This window comes from Pelodiscus sinensis, chromosome 2 (genome assembly GCF_052426305.1).
Source record: "Pelodiscus sinensis isolate ZL-2025 chromosome 2, ASM5242630v1, whole genome shotgun sequence".
NCBI classification, from domain to species: Eukaryota; Metazoa; Chordata; order Testudines; family Trionychidae; genus Pelodiscus; species Pelodiscus sinensis.
This window is the reverse complement of record NC_143053.1, coordinates 163238-182404: the sequence shown is the minus strand read 5'-3', so window position 1 is coordinate 182404 and position 19167 is coordinate 163238. Positions and strand designations below refer to the sequence as shown.

The 19167-nt window shown below is 47.2% G+C and overlaps 1 protein-coding gene across 3 annotated transcripts in view; it reads right to left on the bottom strand.

The window, feature by feature from the left end:
* Positions 1 to 15451: 15451 nt before the first annotated feature.
* MAPK15 (mitogen-activated protein kinase 15) overlaps positions 15452 to 19167 on the bottom strand; it is a 112985-nt gene continuing 109269 nt past the window's right edge. For all 3 annotated transcript variants that reach the window (XM_075919908.1, XM_075919909.1, XM_075919910.2), the window contains 2 exons: positions 17625 to 17786; positions 15452 to 16784 (listed from right to left, as the gene is read on the bottom strand). In XM_075919908.1, coding sequence (XP_075776023.1) covers positions 16560 to 16784; positions 17625 to 17786 — 387 coding nt within the window. In that variant the 3' untranslated portion in view covers positions 15452 to 16559. The remainder of the gene's footprint in view (positions 16785 to 17624; positions 17787 to 19167) is intronic.

Here is a 19167-nt window from a genome sequence, read left to right as displayed (position 1 = left end):
CCTGTAGTTATGACCCTGGCCATCAGCACATATCCAGCTTTTATACTTAGCATTGTATAACATCATGGATATTATCAAATATAGTTGGAAATATTACTGCTTTAGAGGGGATACATGAGGGCAGCAGCAAGGGGAATTTACACACTATGCTGTCACAAAGAGCTGTCTCTAGTTTAGATTAAGCAAGCTAGTAGGACACTGCATCAAGCCTGTACAATGCAGCTTTTGCCAAGCAGAATCTTCCTTGAGGGTGTACTGCTAGGAGGAGGTGTTTTCATTCAGGGAGGGATTTGTAGCAGAGGATAAGCCATTTCAAGTGTTAGCAGATTCCCTCCTTGTGATAACAGGAGAGGAAGGAGGGGTTCTTTATTCAAGCCCAGCTATGGTTTTTTCTCAGATTTCTTTCCGGTGTTTGGTACCAGACCTGGCCCAGACCAGTCTGTATGGTTCATACTGTGGTATTGGATTGTCTGGCAGGGCAGTGGGTGGGAGGTGGGTATCAAAAAAAAAAAAAAAAAAAAAAAAAAAAAGAAGAAGAAGAAGAGGGGTTTAAAAAAGATTTGCTGCCTTGGGTCTATTATTTTTGTAGCCTGGTACTGTTAGGCTATGTAGCAGTGGCAATGCATCACAGTGCTGGAAATTATATCAGACCTTATATTTTTAATCTGTGTGCCTAGAGATACAAATACACACATCTGATAAGTTAAAAAATAAATGCATAAAAAAAATCACAGCAAACACCAATCCTTTGCTGGCAGGACAGCATAGGAGACTATCTTATGGCACCTGGGCTGTGGAAAGGGAGACAAGTCCTTTGAAAATAAGCAACAAAACTTTTGAAAATCAGTTCTGGCCTCCTTCCCTTATCCACATGAAGCTCAGTTCCCCATTACAATTGTGGCTCCTCTCCCAGCCTTAGAGGTTGGGAGTTTACCTGCAGTCTAGGCCATTATGTGACAACTGTAACTGAAGAAAGAGACCCTGAACTCTTATTACAAGTGGTCGCCTTACTCCTTTGGACTGAGTTTCTAACAAGTGGAGGCAAAAGATATAAGGACCAAGGCCTAACTCATGGATGCCAGCTGCTCCTTGCGTCTCCCAACAACAAACAAGGTGGAAAGTCAAGCATAAACAAAAAGGAATGCAGCAGAGAACTGCCTTTTAGAACTCTATTAGAGCAACATCTACAAGACAGGATCAAATTATTCTAAACAACTGGGCAGACCCTCTCTTCCTCTTGGCTACGTCCAGACTGGCATGATTTTCCAGAAATGCTTTTAACGGAAATGTTTTCCGTTAAAAGCATTTTCGGAAAGAGCATGTAGATTGGCACGGATGCTTTTCCGCAAAAAAGCCCCGATCGCCATTTTCGCGATCGGAGCTTTTTTGCGGAAAACAAATCTGAGCTGTCTACAATGGCCCTTTTGCGCAAAAGTTTTGCACAAAAGGACTTTTGCCTGAACGGGAGCAGCATAGTATTTCCGCAAGAAGAACTGATTTCTTACAGTAGGAAGTCAGTGCTTTTGCGGAAATTCAAGCGGCCAGTGTAAACAGCTGGCAAGTTTTTCCAGAAAAGTGAATGATTTTCTGGAAAAACTGGCCAGTCTAGACACAGCCCTTGTGTTCTCCTGTAGTGAGGAATCTTCTTTTCTTTCCCCGGCTGAAGAATCTCTCCAACTTTCCAGCCCAGCTCATGTTTCACCTGGTACATATATTGTGGGTAGGAAGCAAGTTCCCTTACTGTAAACTATCTTCTGGGTTTTCCTGTCAATCTGAGTGAGACTGAGAAATAGCTGATATCGCTTCCATGATAACTAGGGCTACAGGTTTATCTCAACAGGAAAAAAAAACAACCCCTCAAATATACTTGTCCTATTTGTCCATGACTTTTTGTCTGTGTCCACAACTCCTCTTGCAGCAGAAGGTTATATGATTGCTGTCCCATGAGTGTGTGACTACTTGCTCTGCCTGATATGGTTTGCAAAGCTGCTCATTTGACCTGCCTGACCTTCCATCATGACTGGGAGAAGGATGAGGGAGCAAACTTCAGTGAATGGCTTTTTTCCCTGGGGGACTGGTCCATAGAACCTCTCAGATTTGGCCAGCTGATACTCTGTCATGGCAGACCAGTTGGGCCAAATTGAGCAATGCTGTGAACCAGTGTGCCCTGTTGCAATGCCAGCAGCAGGATGCTGGGCCCAGTGTCATGGGATATAGGAGACTCAAGAATTGCCACTGGTGAGTGAGTGCAGGGCACCTAACCCAGCATGAACTCAGGGTGCCAGACCCACTCTTGTGGGCAAAGGAACCAGTTGCAGAGTGACTTTGGGGTGGGCCTGCCTGCTCCATAACGGCTGTCTCCAGCTTTCCCTCTGCACTATTCCTGGAATAGGGTTGCAGCGCTTGCGTGGAGAGTGCTATTAGAGGTGGCTCGTGCCCAGTTGGTGAGGCAAGGAGGATGGCATTTTTTTAAAATAAAACTGGGATTTTTTTTAATTTTAAAAAAGCTGAAATAAAGCTGAAGCCCTAATAAATAACTACCGGGGCTGGAGCTGCAAGCTCTAGGTGGATAGATGTAGCTTTATTTGTGTCTTAAAGAATTAAACATTTCAAAATGCTTAGCTGTCATGGTAACAGCACTAAATAAATTAATTACATTTTCACCGACAAAAGCTGGTTATTTTGTTCAATGCTGGAGGAAATGTCAAATGAAGTCTTGCGTGGCTAGATTGCCCAATTTGAAGAATAAGCTGTTCAGGAAGCTTCACAAATGACTGAAATCTCCAGTCATCACGATTATACATCATTTCTAACATGAACAGTTCAGTGGAGTCAGATTTCACACACAACATTGGTTAAATGAGGCACATGTGAGCTAAATGCTGTAGGTGAGATGAGGAAGGCAAGATTGCCAAAGCCAGGCCAGCAGTGAGCTGGGGGTTACAGCTTACAGATGGAAAATACTTACAGGCCAGGCTCCCCAGATTAAAAAAAAAAAAGATTGTTAAAAAGAAAAGAGCCTTAGTAAAGTATCGCTAATATAAAAAAAATATAAAAATAAAGCCAGCATGACACATTCTACACCAAGTTCTACACCGCTAGTAACTTTTACCACACTGACTTACACCATCTGAGACTCTAACCCATATTTTTTATATCCACATATAAGCATTTGGATAATGTATTTGTTATTACAAACAGCAGCACTGTATGAATTACACCAAATTATTTACCCAGCCACTTCTACATTGCCATGTTCATGCTACCCTTCATCACTCTATCCCACTACCAATCATAACTGTGCCTTCCTTGTTCTGCAATTGAAATACAACACTGCTTGTCACAGGACAAGCATTCTTACTGTCTCTCAGTGTGGCCTCATGGCCAGCGTCTGTAAGATATCCCCCTTGGGCACAGGGCAGCATGTCCCAATGCCAGAGTTCATAAGATAGCTCCCTTGGGCGCAGAGTAGCACGGTCTAGAACACAGAGTTTTTAAAAAATTAGCTCCCTTGGTTTCAGGACAGCTTGGCCCAATGATGTGTCTGTAAAATAGCCCCCTTGCCTCATAGTGCCCTGTTCTGGTCAGTGTCCCAGACTCTGTTGCAGGACTTCTGTTGGGTCAGCTCTGTGTCCCTTTCTGGCCACAGTGCCCTTTCCTCCTCAGCCTGTCCTAGATCAGTGCCCCTGCACTTTGGGGTCCTTCACTCTCAGGGGATTCCAATCCCCCTATACCCACCTTGCCTCAGTGACCCACTGCCAGTCATCATCTAGACTAGGGGTGGGCAAAAGGGCCTCCACAGGCCGGATCTAGCCCACAAGTGGGTTGATCTGTCCGACAGAGTGCTGCTCCCCTGCCCCCAGGGCCAATTATGGCCTGGGCATGGGGGCAACGCACGACGCTTCCTCCTGCCCTGTTAGGAGCACGCAGCACATAGACGCACCATGTGCTGCTCGCGGGGCGGGAGGAGCCGTCATGCGCTCCCCTGCCCCCCAAGCCCTGATTGGCCTGGGGGCAGGGGAGCTGCGCGACGTTTACTCCGCCCTCTCCCTGCTCTGAGAGGAGTGTGCAACACTTCAAAGTGCCATATGCTCACGCAGGGCGGGGGCAGGGTGAAAAATGCTTCACGCAGGTCCCCTGCCACCAAGCCCTGATTGGCCGGGGAGAGGGGGGGGAAGCATGCAAAGCCTCCTCCCGCCCTGCAAGGAGTGCAGAAGTGCTGTGTGCTCCTGGCAGGTGTAGGGCGGGAGGAGGCTTCATGTGCTCCCCAAGCCCTGATTGGCCTGGGGTGTGGGGGAACGTGTGAAGTCTCTGCTCACCCTGCCAGGGGCATGGATGCCTAGAGGGAAGAGGAGGGCAAAGGGGCTCCCCCACCCCCAGCCCAATCATGGTCTGGGGCTGGAGAAGCCCAGAAGCATTCTGGCCCCGCCAAAGGTTATTGCCCACCCCGCTCTGACCCCCTGCCTCAGGGACCAACTGCATTCTGAAATAGCCACTCATCATTGACATGAGGGTGTGGCCTTGCTACCTTTTTATCCTAGCTGCTTCCCTACAGCAGGGGTGGACAATTTTTGCCCGGGGGCCACTTCAAAAATTTTTGAAGTAGCCCCAGGCCACCCTGGAAGGGGCAGGGCCTAAACAGGAAGGGGCGGGGCTACGCCAGCCCCAGACCATAAGTGGATAATGAGCCCCTTTGCCCTTCTTTCTCATTAGGTATCCATGACTTGGAAGAGGCTTGGCACACTCCCACACCCTCAGGTCAATCAGGGTCTGGGGGCAGGAAAGCGCGGGAACCCTCCCCCCTGCCCTGCCAGCAATGTGCGGCACTTTGAAGTGCTGCAGGCTCCTTGCAGAAGCTTCACACAGCTCTCCCGCCCCCCAGGCCCTGATTGGCTTGGGGGCGGGGGAGTGTGTGAAGCCTCTTCCATGCCCCCCCCACCCTGCGAGTCACATGCTCCTGGCAGGGCAGGAGGAGGCTTTGCATGCTCCCACACCCCCAGGCCAATTAAGACCTGGGGGCAGGGGAGCGCACGAAACCTTAGAATCATAGAATCATAGCGCTGGAAGAGACCTCAGGAGGTCAGCAAGTCCAGTCCCCTGCCCAAAGCAGGACCAACCCCAACTAAATCAACCCAGCCAGGGCTTTGTCAAGCCGAGACTAAAAAAACCCTCTAGGTATGGCGATTCCACCACCTCCCTAGGGAACCCATTCCAGTGCTTTACCACCCTCCTAGTGAAATAGTTTTTCCTAATATCCAACCTAGTTACCTCCCCCACTGTAATTTGAGACCATTGCTTCTTGTTCTGCCATCCATCACTACTGTGAATAGCCTCTCTCCATCCGCTTTGGAACTTCCCTTCAGGAAGTTGACGGCTGCTATTAAATCCCCCCTCACTCTTCTCTTCTGCAGACTAAACAAACCCAAATCCCTCAGTCTTTCTTCATAGGTCATGTGCTCCAGCCTTCTAATCATTTTGGTCACCCTCTGCTGGACTCTCTCCAATGTGTCCATATCTTTTCTATAGTGGGGGGACCCAGAACTGGACACGATACTCCAGATGTGGCATCACCAGACCCAAATAAAGGAATAATCACGTCTGGATCTGCTGGCAATGCTCCTCCTAATGCAGCCTAATATGCCATTAGCCTTCTTGGCTACAAGGGCACACTGTTGACTCATATCCAGCTTCTCATCCACTGTAATCCCCAGGCCCTTTTCTGTAGAACTGCTACTTAGCCAGTCGTTCCCCAGCCTGTAACAATGCTTGGAATTCTTCCGTCCCAAGCGCAGGACTCTACACTTGTCCTTGTTGAACCTCATCAGATTTCTTTTGACCCAATCCTCTAATCGGTCTAGGTCACTCTGGACCCTATCCTTGCCCCCCAGTGTATCTACCTTCCCCCCTATCTTAGTGTCATCTGCGAAATTCCTGAGGGTGCAATCCATCCCCTCACCAGGTCATTAATAAAGATGTTGAACAAAACCAGTCCAAAAACAGATCCTTGGGGTACGCCACTAGAAACCCACCACCAACCTGACAGCTTTAATAATGGAGATTGCCTATCTCTTAGAACTGGACGGGACCTTGAAAAGTCATCAAGTCCAGTCCCCTGCCTTCACAGCAGGACCGAGTACCATCCCTGATGAATTTTTGCCCCAAATGGTATCTGCAAGGATTGAAGTCACAACCCTGGGTTTAGCAGGCCAATGCTCAAACCACTTGTGACGGGGTGAGGCAACCCCGCACTAAAAGGGCCCCCCCCCAGCGAGGATGAAAAAAGCGGCCGCTGCTGAGGACGCGTTCGGCGGGGTAGCTGGAACGCGCCGCTCAGCAGGCGGTTTAGCCGGCGCGGCCCCGAGCAGCAAGGGGGGGGTGTCGGGGTGAGGCAACCCCACACCGAGGGTGCCCCCCCCAGTGGGGCAGAAAGGAGCACCGCGGCTTGTCCCGCTGCCGCCGGGAACGCGGTCGGCGGGGTAGCCGGGACGCGCCGCCTGGGTGGCGGCTCCACGGACACGGTCCTGAGCACCACGGGAGAAGGACCCCCCGCACTAAGGTCAGCAGGGACAACGGGGGAGGAACGCCACCCCACCAGCCTCGGGGCGGGCGGCCCCGCAGACGCCCCCAGCCAGCCCTATTCTCCACTGCTGCTGGAAGCAAGGAGGATGCTGGGGGTGAGTGGAAACAGCTGGGGAGGAGAAGCTAGAACCGTGGGTGAACGCAGGTGTGGGTGCTCTGGAGGGGCGGGGGCGGCTCCCTCCCCAGGTATAAAACCAGCAGAAGCAGAGGAAGAGGGGGAGGCGAGGAGGAGGACGTCGGAGGAAGGGACTGAGAGGCACGAGGAGGCAGCAGGACAAGCCGGCCGGTGAGCGGACGAGCGAGGGTGTGAGGAAGCAGCTCAGGGTGGGTGTACTGGAGCCCGAGGGCTGAGGCGTTGCGGCTCCATGCCCCATCAGCCAGGTTGGGGGAGAGAGGAGCATCTCCCCCACCTTAGAACCCTGGGCTGGGGTCTGGAGAGAGGGAGGGCCCGGACCCCCCCTCACCTCCTTGCTCGTGGGATCGTCTGGGCAACCGAAGGGAGGGTCGACCAGGCGCCGTGTCACGGAGACTGGGACCGTCCGGGACGGCAACCGGGGCAGCAGGGCTGCCCAGGGCAGGGTGGGCCTGTGGACCCCGTAACACCACTGACCTCTCCTTCCCCCGTTAATCACTACCTATTGGGCCCAACAGTCTAGCCAGCTTTCTATCCATCTTATAGTCCATTTATCCAATCCATAGTCCCTCAACTTGCTGGCAAGAATATTGTGGGAGACCATATCAAAAGCTTTGCTAAAGTCAAGGTATATCACATCCACTGAGTTTCCCATATCCACAGAGCCAGTTACCTCATCATAGACGCTAATCAGATTGGTCAGGCACAACTTGCCCTTCGTGAATCCATGTTGACTATTCCTGATCACTTTCCCCTCTTCAAAGTGCTTCAAAATGGATTCCTTAAGGAGCCCCTCCATGATTTTTCTGGGGATTGAGGTAAGGCTGGCTGGTCTGTAGTTCCCTGGATTGTCCTTCTTCCCGTTTTAAAAGATGGGCACTACATTTACCTTTTTCCAGTCATCCGAGATCACTCCCGAGCTCCACGAGTTTGCACAGATACTGGCCAAAGGCTCCACACTGACATTTGCCAACTCCCTCAGTAGCCTCAGATGCGCCGAGCACTCATAAGGCGCTCTTACATACAATGCTATTCCTCCTCCTTTTCTCCCCCGCATGTTCTTTCTGAACAGTTTATACCCTTCCATGACAGTGCGTGAGTCATCCCACCAAATCACTATTATGCAAATCAAATCATAGTTCTTTGACTGGGACAGGGCTTCTAATTCTGCCTGTTTCCCAAGCTTCTTGCATTTGTGTACAAACACCTTAGATAGCCCGTTGATCACCTTACCTTCTCCATTCGAGTCAGGGGGGTCCTCCTTTGGTGCTGACTCCTCAGGGGCGCTATGTCTACACTCGTGGCTTCTTGCGCAAGAACATCTTGCGCAAGTGTTCTTGTGCAAGAACTCTTGCTCAAAAAAACGTCCACACTGCCATGCGCGAGCTGTGCTTTTCCGCAAGAGCACCCATGGCAGTGTGGATGATTTCTTGCGCAAGAAAGCTCTGATGGCCATTTTAGCCATAGGGCTTTCTTGCGCAAGAAATCCCTGTTGAGCATCCACACTGCCCTCTTGCGCAAGAGCTGCTGCGCAAAAGGGCTTACACCTGTCAAAAAAGAGTGTAGCTCTTGCGCAAGGAGCCCCCTCTTACCATGCTGTACTGTGAACTTACTTGCGCAAGAGCAGTCGAGCAGTGTGGACGCTCTGCAGATTCTTGCGCAAGAACGGCCGTACTTGCGCAAGAAGCCACGAGTATAGACATACCCCTAGTTTTTCTTCCCGATATCCTACTTCCTCATGGCTTTGGTCACCATCCCCCAATTAACCTAGTTTAAAGCCCTCCACCCTAGGCTTGCACGCTTGTCCATGAAGATGCTCTTGGTTAGGTGGATCCCATCTCTTCCTAACAATCCTTGTGACCAGAAAAGAGTACTATGGTTGAAGAAACCAAAGCCCTCTCTCTGACACCACCTGCACAACCACGCATTTACTTCCTCAAGTCGACGATCCCTACCTGGACCTTTTCCTTCAACCAGAAGGCTGGATGAGATCATCACTTGCGCTTCAAAAATTCCTTAATCTTTCTTCCCAGTGCTACATAATCTGCTGTGACCTGCTCAAGGTCAGTCTTGGCTGTATCATTAGTTCCTACATGGAGCAGGAGGACTGGGTAGCTGTCCGAAGGTTTATTCCCTTTTGGAAGAGTCTTGGTCACATACTGAATGCAAGCTCCTGGTAAGCCGCACACTTCGGCTATGTCTAGACTGCAAGCCTCTTTCGAAAGAGGCTCTTTCGAAAGATACTTTCGAAAGAGCCTCTTTCGAAAGAGCGCGTCTAGACTGCACGCGGAACTTTCGAAAAAGCAAGCCGCTTTTTCGAAAGAAAGCACCCAGTGAGTCTGGATGCTCTCTTTCTAAAAAGCCTGTTTGCTTTTAAGAACGCCTTCTTTCGAAAGAGCACTTTCGAAAGAAGGCGTTCTTCCTCGTGGAATTAGGTTTACCACCGTCGAAAGAAAAGCCGCATTCTTTCGATTTAATTTCGAACGAACACGGCTGCAGTCTAGACGCAGGTGAAGTGTTTTCGAAAAAAGGCTACTTTTTTCGAAAAAAACCCTGAGTCTGGACACAGCCTTCTTGAGAGTGCAGGACTGGATGGCAGATGGCTGTCTCAGTCCCTCTTAGGAGGGAGTCCCCAACCACCACCACCACCTGTCTTCTTCTTTTGCGGGTGTGGTCATGGAACCCCCATCCCTAGGACTACGCATCCCATGCCTTCCGGTAGATGGTGTTCCCTTCTGATTTCCTCCCTAAGAGGGCCCTGCCAAAGCATTCTCCACAGCTGTGCCTCCTGCGCGCAGCGTGTAGTGCTTCAAAGCCCTAAATGGCCTGGGGACGGGGGATCAGCAGGGCCTCTGTGGGCCGGATCCACCTGCTTGGCAGGCCAGATCCACCCGCTTGGCGGGCCGCATCTGTCCCACGGAGGCCCATCTCCCACCCCTGCCCAACAGCCTTAGTACACTCAGGTCTTTCCTCACGCCCTGCAGCCTGGGAGTGAAGTCAGGCCACAGCTCTGCTCTGTTTCAGGAAGCCTCCTGCTTCCCTAGCAGCCAGGTCCCTCCTGTGCCACAGCTCGACCAAGAGTGTGTCTGAATCTTTCCTCCCCTCCAGGAGCCATTATTTATACAGCCCTCAGCTGGACCCTAGTTGGCTAGTATCTGCTTGCTCCACTGCCCCAACCCTCGCCCAGTGTTGGGTTTTACCTGTCAAAGGGCCAGTGTGGGGCAGATGCTCCATCACATGGAGGTATCCTGCTGATTTTATACGTTATTCATGGGGGCTTGGCTAGATGAACAGTAATCTGGGGTATACAGTTGCAATAGACTAACAAAGGACACGCAGTCTATGTGGATCTTGTTGCCAATACATCAAAAATTCCCTAGAGAACTTTGACTTACTCCCATTTCAAAGTTAAGAAGCGCAAAGTGGATCAGGGAACTTTTAGGGTATGGCCACAGTGTCCACATGGCTAGTGAGTGCACAATTTGCTAGTATGCTACTCTGTGCTCAAATGATAAAAGACAAAAACACCATATCATCCATGAATGAAGACTTTTCAAATGAATTTCTTTTGGCCCAATCCACTAATTTGTCTTGAGCAATGCTAACAGAAGTTTTCCTCAGATTTCCCCTCAAAGCAATCCCTGCAACCTGAATGCCTGAATTTTTCCCCTACATGGAGGAAAATGGCCATGGAGGCCATTTTGTTGGGCCTCAGCCGCTCCTTAGCTATATCCCTTTTTTAGAAAGGGAGAGCCTACACAGGAAGGATAGGCGCCACTAAATCACAATGGAACTGGAGTCCTGGTATGTAAAATTTAAAACAGCTGTAGTGCAGTTTATAAATTAAGGACTGGAAAAAGCCAACAGTTGTGGCAAAGCACTTAGTTCAGACAGAGACAGCCTTTAGGGAAGCATCTATTTATCGAGATTCTCCAAATCCTAGTATGAAGGAGAGGATAGAAGATGATAAAATATTGGTAGGATCTGATGAGAAACAGTCAAATGAAAAAGATTCCCATTCAATTACAGCATATAATGGCAGAAAGCTAAAAAATGACAAGTTTCTAATGTGATTATATACAAATACCAGGGCTACGTCTAGACTGGCATGATTTTCCGTTAAAAGCATTTGCGGAAAAGAGCTTCTAGATTGGCACAGACGCTTTTGCGCAAAAGCACTTTTTGCAGAAAAGTGTCCGTGCCAATCTAGACGCGGTTTTGCGCAAGAAAGCCCCGATCGCCCTCAGGACTTTTTTTGCACAAAACAGTTTTTAGCTGTCTACACTGGCCCTCTTGCGCAAAAGCATTTGCACAAGAGGGCTTTTGCCCGAGCGGGAGCCGCATAGTATTTGTACAAGAACACTGATAATCTTACATTAGATCATCAGTGTTCTTGCGCAAATTTAAGCAGCCAGTGTAGACAGCTGGCAAGTTTTTCCACAAAAGCGCCTGCTTTTGCGGAAAAACTTGCCAGTCTAGACGCAGCCCAGAAGTCTAAATAGTAAGATGGGTGCACTTGAATGCCTTGTATTAAATGAGGCTACTTATATAATAGTCATCCAGAAACTTGGTGGAATAAGCATAATCAAGAGGACACAAGAATACCAATGTACAAAAGATATTAGAAGTAAGGATGGTAAGGAGCGGGTACTTGGCTAAGCATGTAGTTGCTACAATTTGTATCGCCTACACGATTAGTCAATAAAGGGAGATGCTCTGCAGCTTGCACTGGCTCTGGGGCCAGTGCAGGCCAGGATTGTTCCAGCAGCAGCCCCTGTCCATGTCAGACCCCCTTGCACCAGCTCCTGTCCCTGACCTCCTCCTTTGCTTAGACTTATTGGGTAGTCAAGTACTCGCCTACTTGCTTACATCCCTAATCAGAAGGACTGCTTCGTGGAGCAACTCATTCGGAACCCACAAGAGGAGAGGAGATACATGCAAAGTAATGCATATTGAAAAACATAATCCCAACTATAGGTACAAAATGATGGGGACTAATTTAGCTACAGCCACTCAAGACAGATATCTTGGCGTCAAAGTGGATAGTTCTCTGAAAACATCCATTCAATATGCAGCAGCAGTCAAAAAAGCAAACAAAATATAAGGAATCATTTAAAAAGTGATAGAGAGTAAGACAGAGAGTATCTTATTACATCTATATAAATCCATGGTACACCCACATCTTGAATAGTGCGTGCAAATGTAGTTACCTCATCTCAAAAATATATATCTTGGCATTGGAAACAGTTCAGAAAAGGGCAGCAAAAATTATTAGGGGTTTGAAATGGCTGCCATATAAACGGAGATTAATAAAACTGGAACTTTTCCACTTAGAAAAGAGGAGACTCGGGGGAGAGGGGGATATAATAGATGTCTATAAAATCATGACTGGTGTGGAAAAAGTAAATGAGGAAAAGGTATTTATGTGGTCCCATAACACGAAAACTTGGGTGTCACCAAATTAAATTAATAGGTAATAGGTTTAACAGAACCAAAAGGACGTATTTCTTCACACAATGGACTGTAAACCTATGGGCTACGTCTAGACTGGCATGATTTTCCACAAATGATTTTAACGGAAAACTTTTCCGTTAAAAGCATTTGCGGAACAGAGCATCTAGATTGGCACGGACGCTTTTCCGCAAAAGCACTTTTTCAAAAAGTCAATCTAGACGCTCTTTTGCGCAAAAAAAGCCCCAATCGCCATTTTCGTGATCGGGGCTTTTTTGCGCAAAACAAATCTGCGCTGTCTACACTGGCCCTTTTGCGCAAAAGGATTTTTGCCCGAACGGGAGCAGCATACCATTTCCGCAAGAAGCACTGATTTCTTACATGAGATTGTCAGTGTTCTTGCGGAAATTCAAGCGGCCAGTGTAGATAGCAGGCAAGTTTTTCAACAAAAGCATGTGCTTTTGCAGAAAAACTTGCCAGTCTAGACACAGCCATGGAATTCCTTGCCAGAGTACATTGTGAAGATCAGGACTTTAACTGGGTTCAATAAAGAATAAGATAAATTAATGGAGATATCCATCAATGGCTATTAGCCAGGATGGGTAGGAATGGTGTCCCTAGCTTGTTTATCAGATGCTGGGAATGGGTGAAAGGGGAAGGATCACTTGAAGATTACCCATTCTGTTCATTCCCGCTGGGGCACCTGGCTTTGGTCACTTTTGGAAGACAGGATACTGGGCTAGATCAACCTTTGATCTGGATCTGTATGGCCATTCTTATGGTCTTAGATATCTCCTTATTCAGCTCGAGTATTCTAGGACTTTCAATGAAAACATGTAATTTGTCACATAATTTTTAACTTGTTCTTTTTCTGTTTTAACTTCTGCACCTCCCCCTTTTCACTGGTGTTCACTATGTTAGGTGTTCAATCACCACTAACATTCTAGGTTAAAAACTGAAGCAAAGAAGTCATTAAGGACCTCTCCCATTTCCATATTTTCTGTTTTTGTTTTTCCCTCTTCACTGAGTAATGGGTCTACCATGTCCTTGTTATCCCTCTTGCGTCTAATGTAGATTGTTTTCTTTTGCCCTTTATGTCTCTAGCTAGTTTGAGCTTGTTTTGTATCTTGGCATTTTTAATTCTGTCCCTACATATTAGTGTTCATTCTTTGTAATGTGATCTAGTTTCCACTTTTTGTAGGACTCCTTTTTGCTTTGCAGCTCAGTGAAGATATCCTAATTAACCCAGGGATTATACAAGAGTACCCAAGATAGTTAAGTCCAAAGCAAAGACTGAAGAGTTACAAAGCCTGTAACAAGGTTCATGAAGGATAGGTCCATCACTAGCTATTAGCCAGGATGAATAGAGAGGGTGTCCTTAACTGCTCTTTGCTAGAAATGGATAATGGGTGACAGGGGACACGTCAATTGATGAATACTGTTCTGTTTGTTCCCTAGCACCTGGAATTAGCCACTATCCGAAGACAGGATACTGGGTTAGATGGATTTTTGGCCATTCTTATGTTTAATTCCCTGCCCCCCCCAACTTACTTAGCATTTTGTGGTTTCTCTTGTAGACTCTAGGGGTTGCTTTCCTCTTGCTCCTCCTAATCTAGGTCAGTGTTTCTCAACCTTTTTTTTTATAAAGTACCTCTTTAAAAAAAAAAAAAGTACCCCCTTTTAAAAAAAATTATAAGTTTCCCCAGTACCTATAATTTTCAGACACACAATTTTTTTTCTACCATTGCAACATTTGTTAAAACAACTTAACTGTAGCTAGGCAGGTGATGAAATTTTTGGGTGTAAAAAGTACAAAAATAATAAAGCGCTGTAAAACTTAAAACAAAAATTCAGTTTTCTTCAAATGTCAGTTGTCTTGACCCCCCCTCCCCCGCCCCGACTTCTCTCGAGTACCTCTAAGGGTACTTGTACCACTGGTTGAGGAACACTGACCTAGGTCCCCTTTAGTGGCTAACTCTTGTCTAGATCACGAAATAAAGTAGATTATCTTGGAGAATTAGACAGACAGAACAACTTGAGAATAAAGAGGCTCAAGAGGCAGAACCAGATAGCACTGATTGTATTCCCACATGATACTCTTGTTACTTCTATTAGCTGCAATCCTCACCAGATGATGCAATGACTTCAGCTCCTATACCACCTTCTCATAGCTTTAAATCCTCCCCCTCAAGGGGGTTGGGAAGACTGATCCACACTTCAGACATTAAATTGTAAGTCCAAGTAACTAACACCATCAAAAGCTACTCCCTCAAATAAAAGCATACGACTACACTGCAATTATTCATCCATAGCTGGCCCATGTCAATTTATTAGGGCTCATGGGACTTGGGCTAGTAACTGTTAAATTGCCAGGTTGTGTCTACACTGGGCCACTTATTCCGGAAAATCAGCCGCTTTTCCGGAATAAGCTGCGAGCTGTCTACACTGGCCCTTGAATTTCCGGAAAAGCAACGACGCTCTACTGTACAAAATCAGCCGCTATTCCGGAAAAACTATTCTGCTCCCACTCGGGCATAAGTCCTTATTCCGGAACACTGTTCCGGAAAAGGGCCAGTGTAGACAGCCCAGTAGTCTTTTCCGGAAAAAAGCCCCGATCGCGAAAATGGCGATCGGGGTTCTTTTCCGGAAAAGCGCGTCTACATTGGCCACAGACGCTTTTCCGGAAAAAGGGCTTTTCCGGAAAAGCAGCCTGCCAATGTAGACGCTCCTTTTCCGGAAAAACTGAAAACGGAATAGTATTCCGTTTTAAGCATTTCCGGAAATTCATGCCAGTGTAGACACAGCCCCAGAGTGTATGTATTAGAGAAAGTAAGTGGGTTCTAAGATGATTTTACTTATCTCTACTAAAAATAGTATACAAAGTATCAAACTAGTGTTTCTGATATCTGTGTTTATTCCAGACCTGACCTGACACCTCGGGGCTGTGTCTACACTGGGCCACTTATTCCGGAAAAGCAGCCTGCCAATGTAGATGTTCCTTTTCCGGAAAAACTGAAAATGGAATAGTATTCCGGTTTAAGCAGTTCCGGAAATTCATGCCAGTGTAGACACAGCCCTCAAGGCTTGGGATTATCTCGCTGTATTACCGCCTCGTTGTAGGAAATTTACATATAATCTTAAAATACGGCTTAAGGGGAGGTGGAGTAATTTTTTGAGTGGACTAGGGGAATAAGCTATTAGACAAAGAAGTGCTTCCCTAATGATTTTCTCTCAGTCACAATCACACACAGAAGACAACATGCTGTGAAAGGAAGGTACTTCCCTCAGTGAAATATAATCAGTTTATTATTACAATACATACAAGGGTATATCCACACATGAAAATTATAGTATTAAATACATAGGAGAAAAATACATGAAGAAAGCAAATTCCTATTTTATTGGATTGAGAGAAAATTTTAATAACTGTTTTTGTATCCCAAAAGGACATGGGAACTAATGGGAATATAAAGTGAAGGGAATTCAAGTTATTCATAGTGGCTGCGTCTAGACTGGCAAGTTTGTCCGCAAAAGCAGCTGCTTTTGCAGAAAAACTTGCCCGCTGTCTACACTGGCCACTTGAATTTCCGCAAGAACACTGACGATCTCATGTAAGATTGTCAGTGTTCTTGCGGAAATGCTATGCTGCTCCCGTTTGGGCAAAAGCCCTCTTGCGCAAATGCTTTTGCGCAAGAGGGCCAGTGTAGACAATGAGGTATTGTTTTGTGCAAAAAAGTCCCGATCGCGAAAATGGCGATTGGGGCTTTCTTGCGCAAAATCGCGTCTAGATTGGCACGGACTCTTTTCTGCAAAAAGTGCTTTTGCAGAAAAGCGTCTGTGCCAATCTAGATGCTCTTTTCTGCAAATGCTTTTAAAAGAAAAACTTTTCCGTTAAAAGCATTTGCGGAAAATTATGCCAGTCTAGACGTAGCCAGTAAATTTAATCTTCCTGGGTTTTAGAGAATGGCCTATTCTTAGTTACCTGATCCTCTCCAAAATTTTGATTCACTGAACACAAATTGAGGCCAATACAGATGGACAAAACAGCCTGGATATATCTAACACCACAAGCCAGCAGCAGCAGAATAAAGCAGCTTTCTGTGCTTATCAGTGATAACTGAATATGAAAATTAGAATGTACAAATAAACTATGCCTATAGCATTGTATGGAAACAATGCTGCATCCCCTGCTTTCCTTGGGGTGTCTGCACAGGCTTGACAAGTTAAATGGATCAGAATGCCAGACCACTCTGTCCTGCTCAGAGAAAGTGGTTCTGTGCCCCGTACAGTGAGTGCAGGCAGTACTTCTCTAGCATCTGGGGTCCTGCCAAATCCCTAAGAATGGAATTGTTAGTTCCCTTCAAGGTCTGTGGATGGATGGCTATACTCATCTTAGTCAATGATGGTGTGTATTCAATGCTGGAGCCTGTTGGCAGGTATTTGATATTGGAAGATTCTGGAGTGCAGATTTACATATGGTCCCATAGGATTGGGAGTAACTGCCCATTGAAGCTTTGGGATCTCCAGCAGCTCCCATATTTGCTGTGACCTGGAACATCTTTTTACTGGACTTCAGAAGAGGGTGAGCATCCCTGTTGTGAAACTGTGGATTTCTTGGATTCTGTGTGAGAAAGAAAATCCAAGACAGCTCAGGCACCTTACATTAACTCCTTATACAGAAACAAAAGGTGTGCAAATGGAATGGACTGGGGTGTGGCACAGATTCTGGCTATAAAGAGAAGTAGGGCAAATCCCAGGCTGCGAAGGAGAAGGGACATAGGACAAGAATGTCCAAAAGATGAAGAAGAGAAGGTTGTAAAGGAGGAGGGATACAGGCTGAGTCCACAACAAGGAGAAGACAGTGGGGATCAGACAAGATATGAAGAGACACAGGCTATGCTCTCACCATGGCTGTGTCTACACTGGCATGAATTTCCGGAAATGCTTAAAACGGAATACAATTCCATTTTCAGTTTTTCTGGAAAAGGAGCGTCTACATTGGCAGGCTGCTTTTCCGGAAAAGCCCTTTTTCCGGAAAAGCGTCTGTGGCCAATGTAGACGCGCTTTTCTGGAAAAGAGCCCCGATCGCCATTTTTGCGATTGGGGCTTTTTTCCGAAAAAGACTACTGGGCTGTCTACACTGGCCCTTTTCCGGAACAGTGTTCCGGAATAAGGACTTATGCCCGAGCGGGAGCAGAATAGTTTTTCCGGAATAGTGGCTGATTTTGTACAGTAGAGCATCGTTGCTTTTCCGGAAATTCAAGGGCCAGTGTAGACAGCTCTCAGCTTATTCCGGAAAAGCGGCTGATTTTCCGGAATAAGTGGCCCAGTATAGACACAGCCCATATAAATGACAATTTGACCTGAGCCTGAGTTTAAAGGGAAAGATATACAGCTGTGGGTAGATTGTGCAGCTCCAATCAGCCACGTGAAATAGTGAAAGACAAATACCCATACTCACTAGTCTGGTACCGGCTGTAGTCACCTCAGCCATCATGGGAGAGTCCTTCCTGGTCAGGTGGTTATGGATAGCAGCTTCCTGTGCCTGGCTGGACAGTGAAAATGATCTCAGGTTTGATACAGATTGACCTTGAAAGTCACGACCTTTTGACACTTGCTGAGCCTGGAGGAGAAAGATAGAATCATAGAGCTGGCAGAGACCTCAGGAGGTCATCAAGTTCAGCCCCCTGACCAAAGCAGGACCAATCCCAACTAAATCAACCCAGCCAGGGCTTTGTCAAACCGAGATTTAAAAACCTCTAGGGATGGAGATTCCACCACCTCCCTAGGTAACTCATTCCAGTGCTTCACCACCCTCCTGGGCTACGTCTACATTGGCCCCTTTTCCGGAAGGGGCATGTTAATTTCACGAGTCGTAATAGGGAAATCTGCGGGGGATTTAAATATCCCCCGCGGCATTTAAATAAAAATGTCCGCCGCTTTTTTCCGGCTTTTAGAAAAGCCGGAAAAGAGCGTCTACACTGGCCCCGATCCTCCGGAAAAAGCGCCCTTTTCCGGAGGATCTTATTCCTTGAAGTAGGAATAAGATCCTCCGGAAAAGGGCGCTTTTTCCGGAGGATCGGGGCCAGTGTAGACGCTCTTTTCCGGCTTTTCTAAAAGCCGGAAAAAAGCGGCGGACATTTTTATTTAAATGCCGCGGGGGATATTTAAATCCCCCGCGGATTTCCCTATTACGATCTCTGAAATTAACATGCCCCTTCCGGAAAAGGGGCCAGTGTAGACGTAGCCACAAGGTATAATTTTTTAGAAACTATGTTGCTTCTGTTCAAGTTCTCTCCTAGCTTTGATGGGGAATGGACATATACATGCTCCAAACACACATCCTGTTAAGTAGCACTTGGTAACTAATACACCAGTAGCAACATCACATTTGCCTAGCTTGTGGTAGATCATTTTAGTCACCAGCTGGACTCTACATGCACGAAAGGACTCAAAATCATAAAGCTTTTTCCTAAAAGTGTGAAACAATGATCATTCTGCTCAAGAGGAATACATTCATGGACACTAGAAGAACTGCTGTTACGTCACATATAATTCTTGTGAAGTCACTATGGGTATGTCTACACTAGCTCGTTAATTCGATCTAGGTAAGCAAATCAGGGAACCAGGGTTGCAAATGACGCCCGGGATTTAAATATCCTAGGCTTTATTTGCATGTTCCCGTCCAGCTGCCATTTTTAAATCCTCCTTAGTCCGAACGAACTGCCCGCGGCTACACGCGGCAGTTTAAAGTTAATCCAAACTAAATCCTTAGTTCACATTAACTGTTACTCCTCATTCCACATACCATGGCCGGGGTACGCCAGGGCCACTCGGGGCAGCTCCTCAGCAGGGGCAGACACCTGCCCCTACTTTGAGGCACTGAACCGCATCCTGGGGGGCAGGACGGTTTGTGCCACCCTGGAGGGCAGCGAGCTGGGACCAGGGGGCCATGACCAGGGCGCAGAAGAGGAGCCGCCACGGAGGGTGCCACTTTGGCCGGA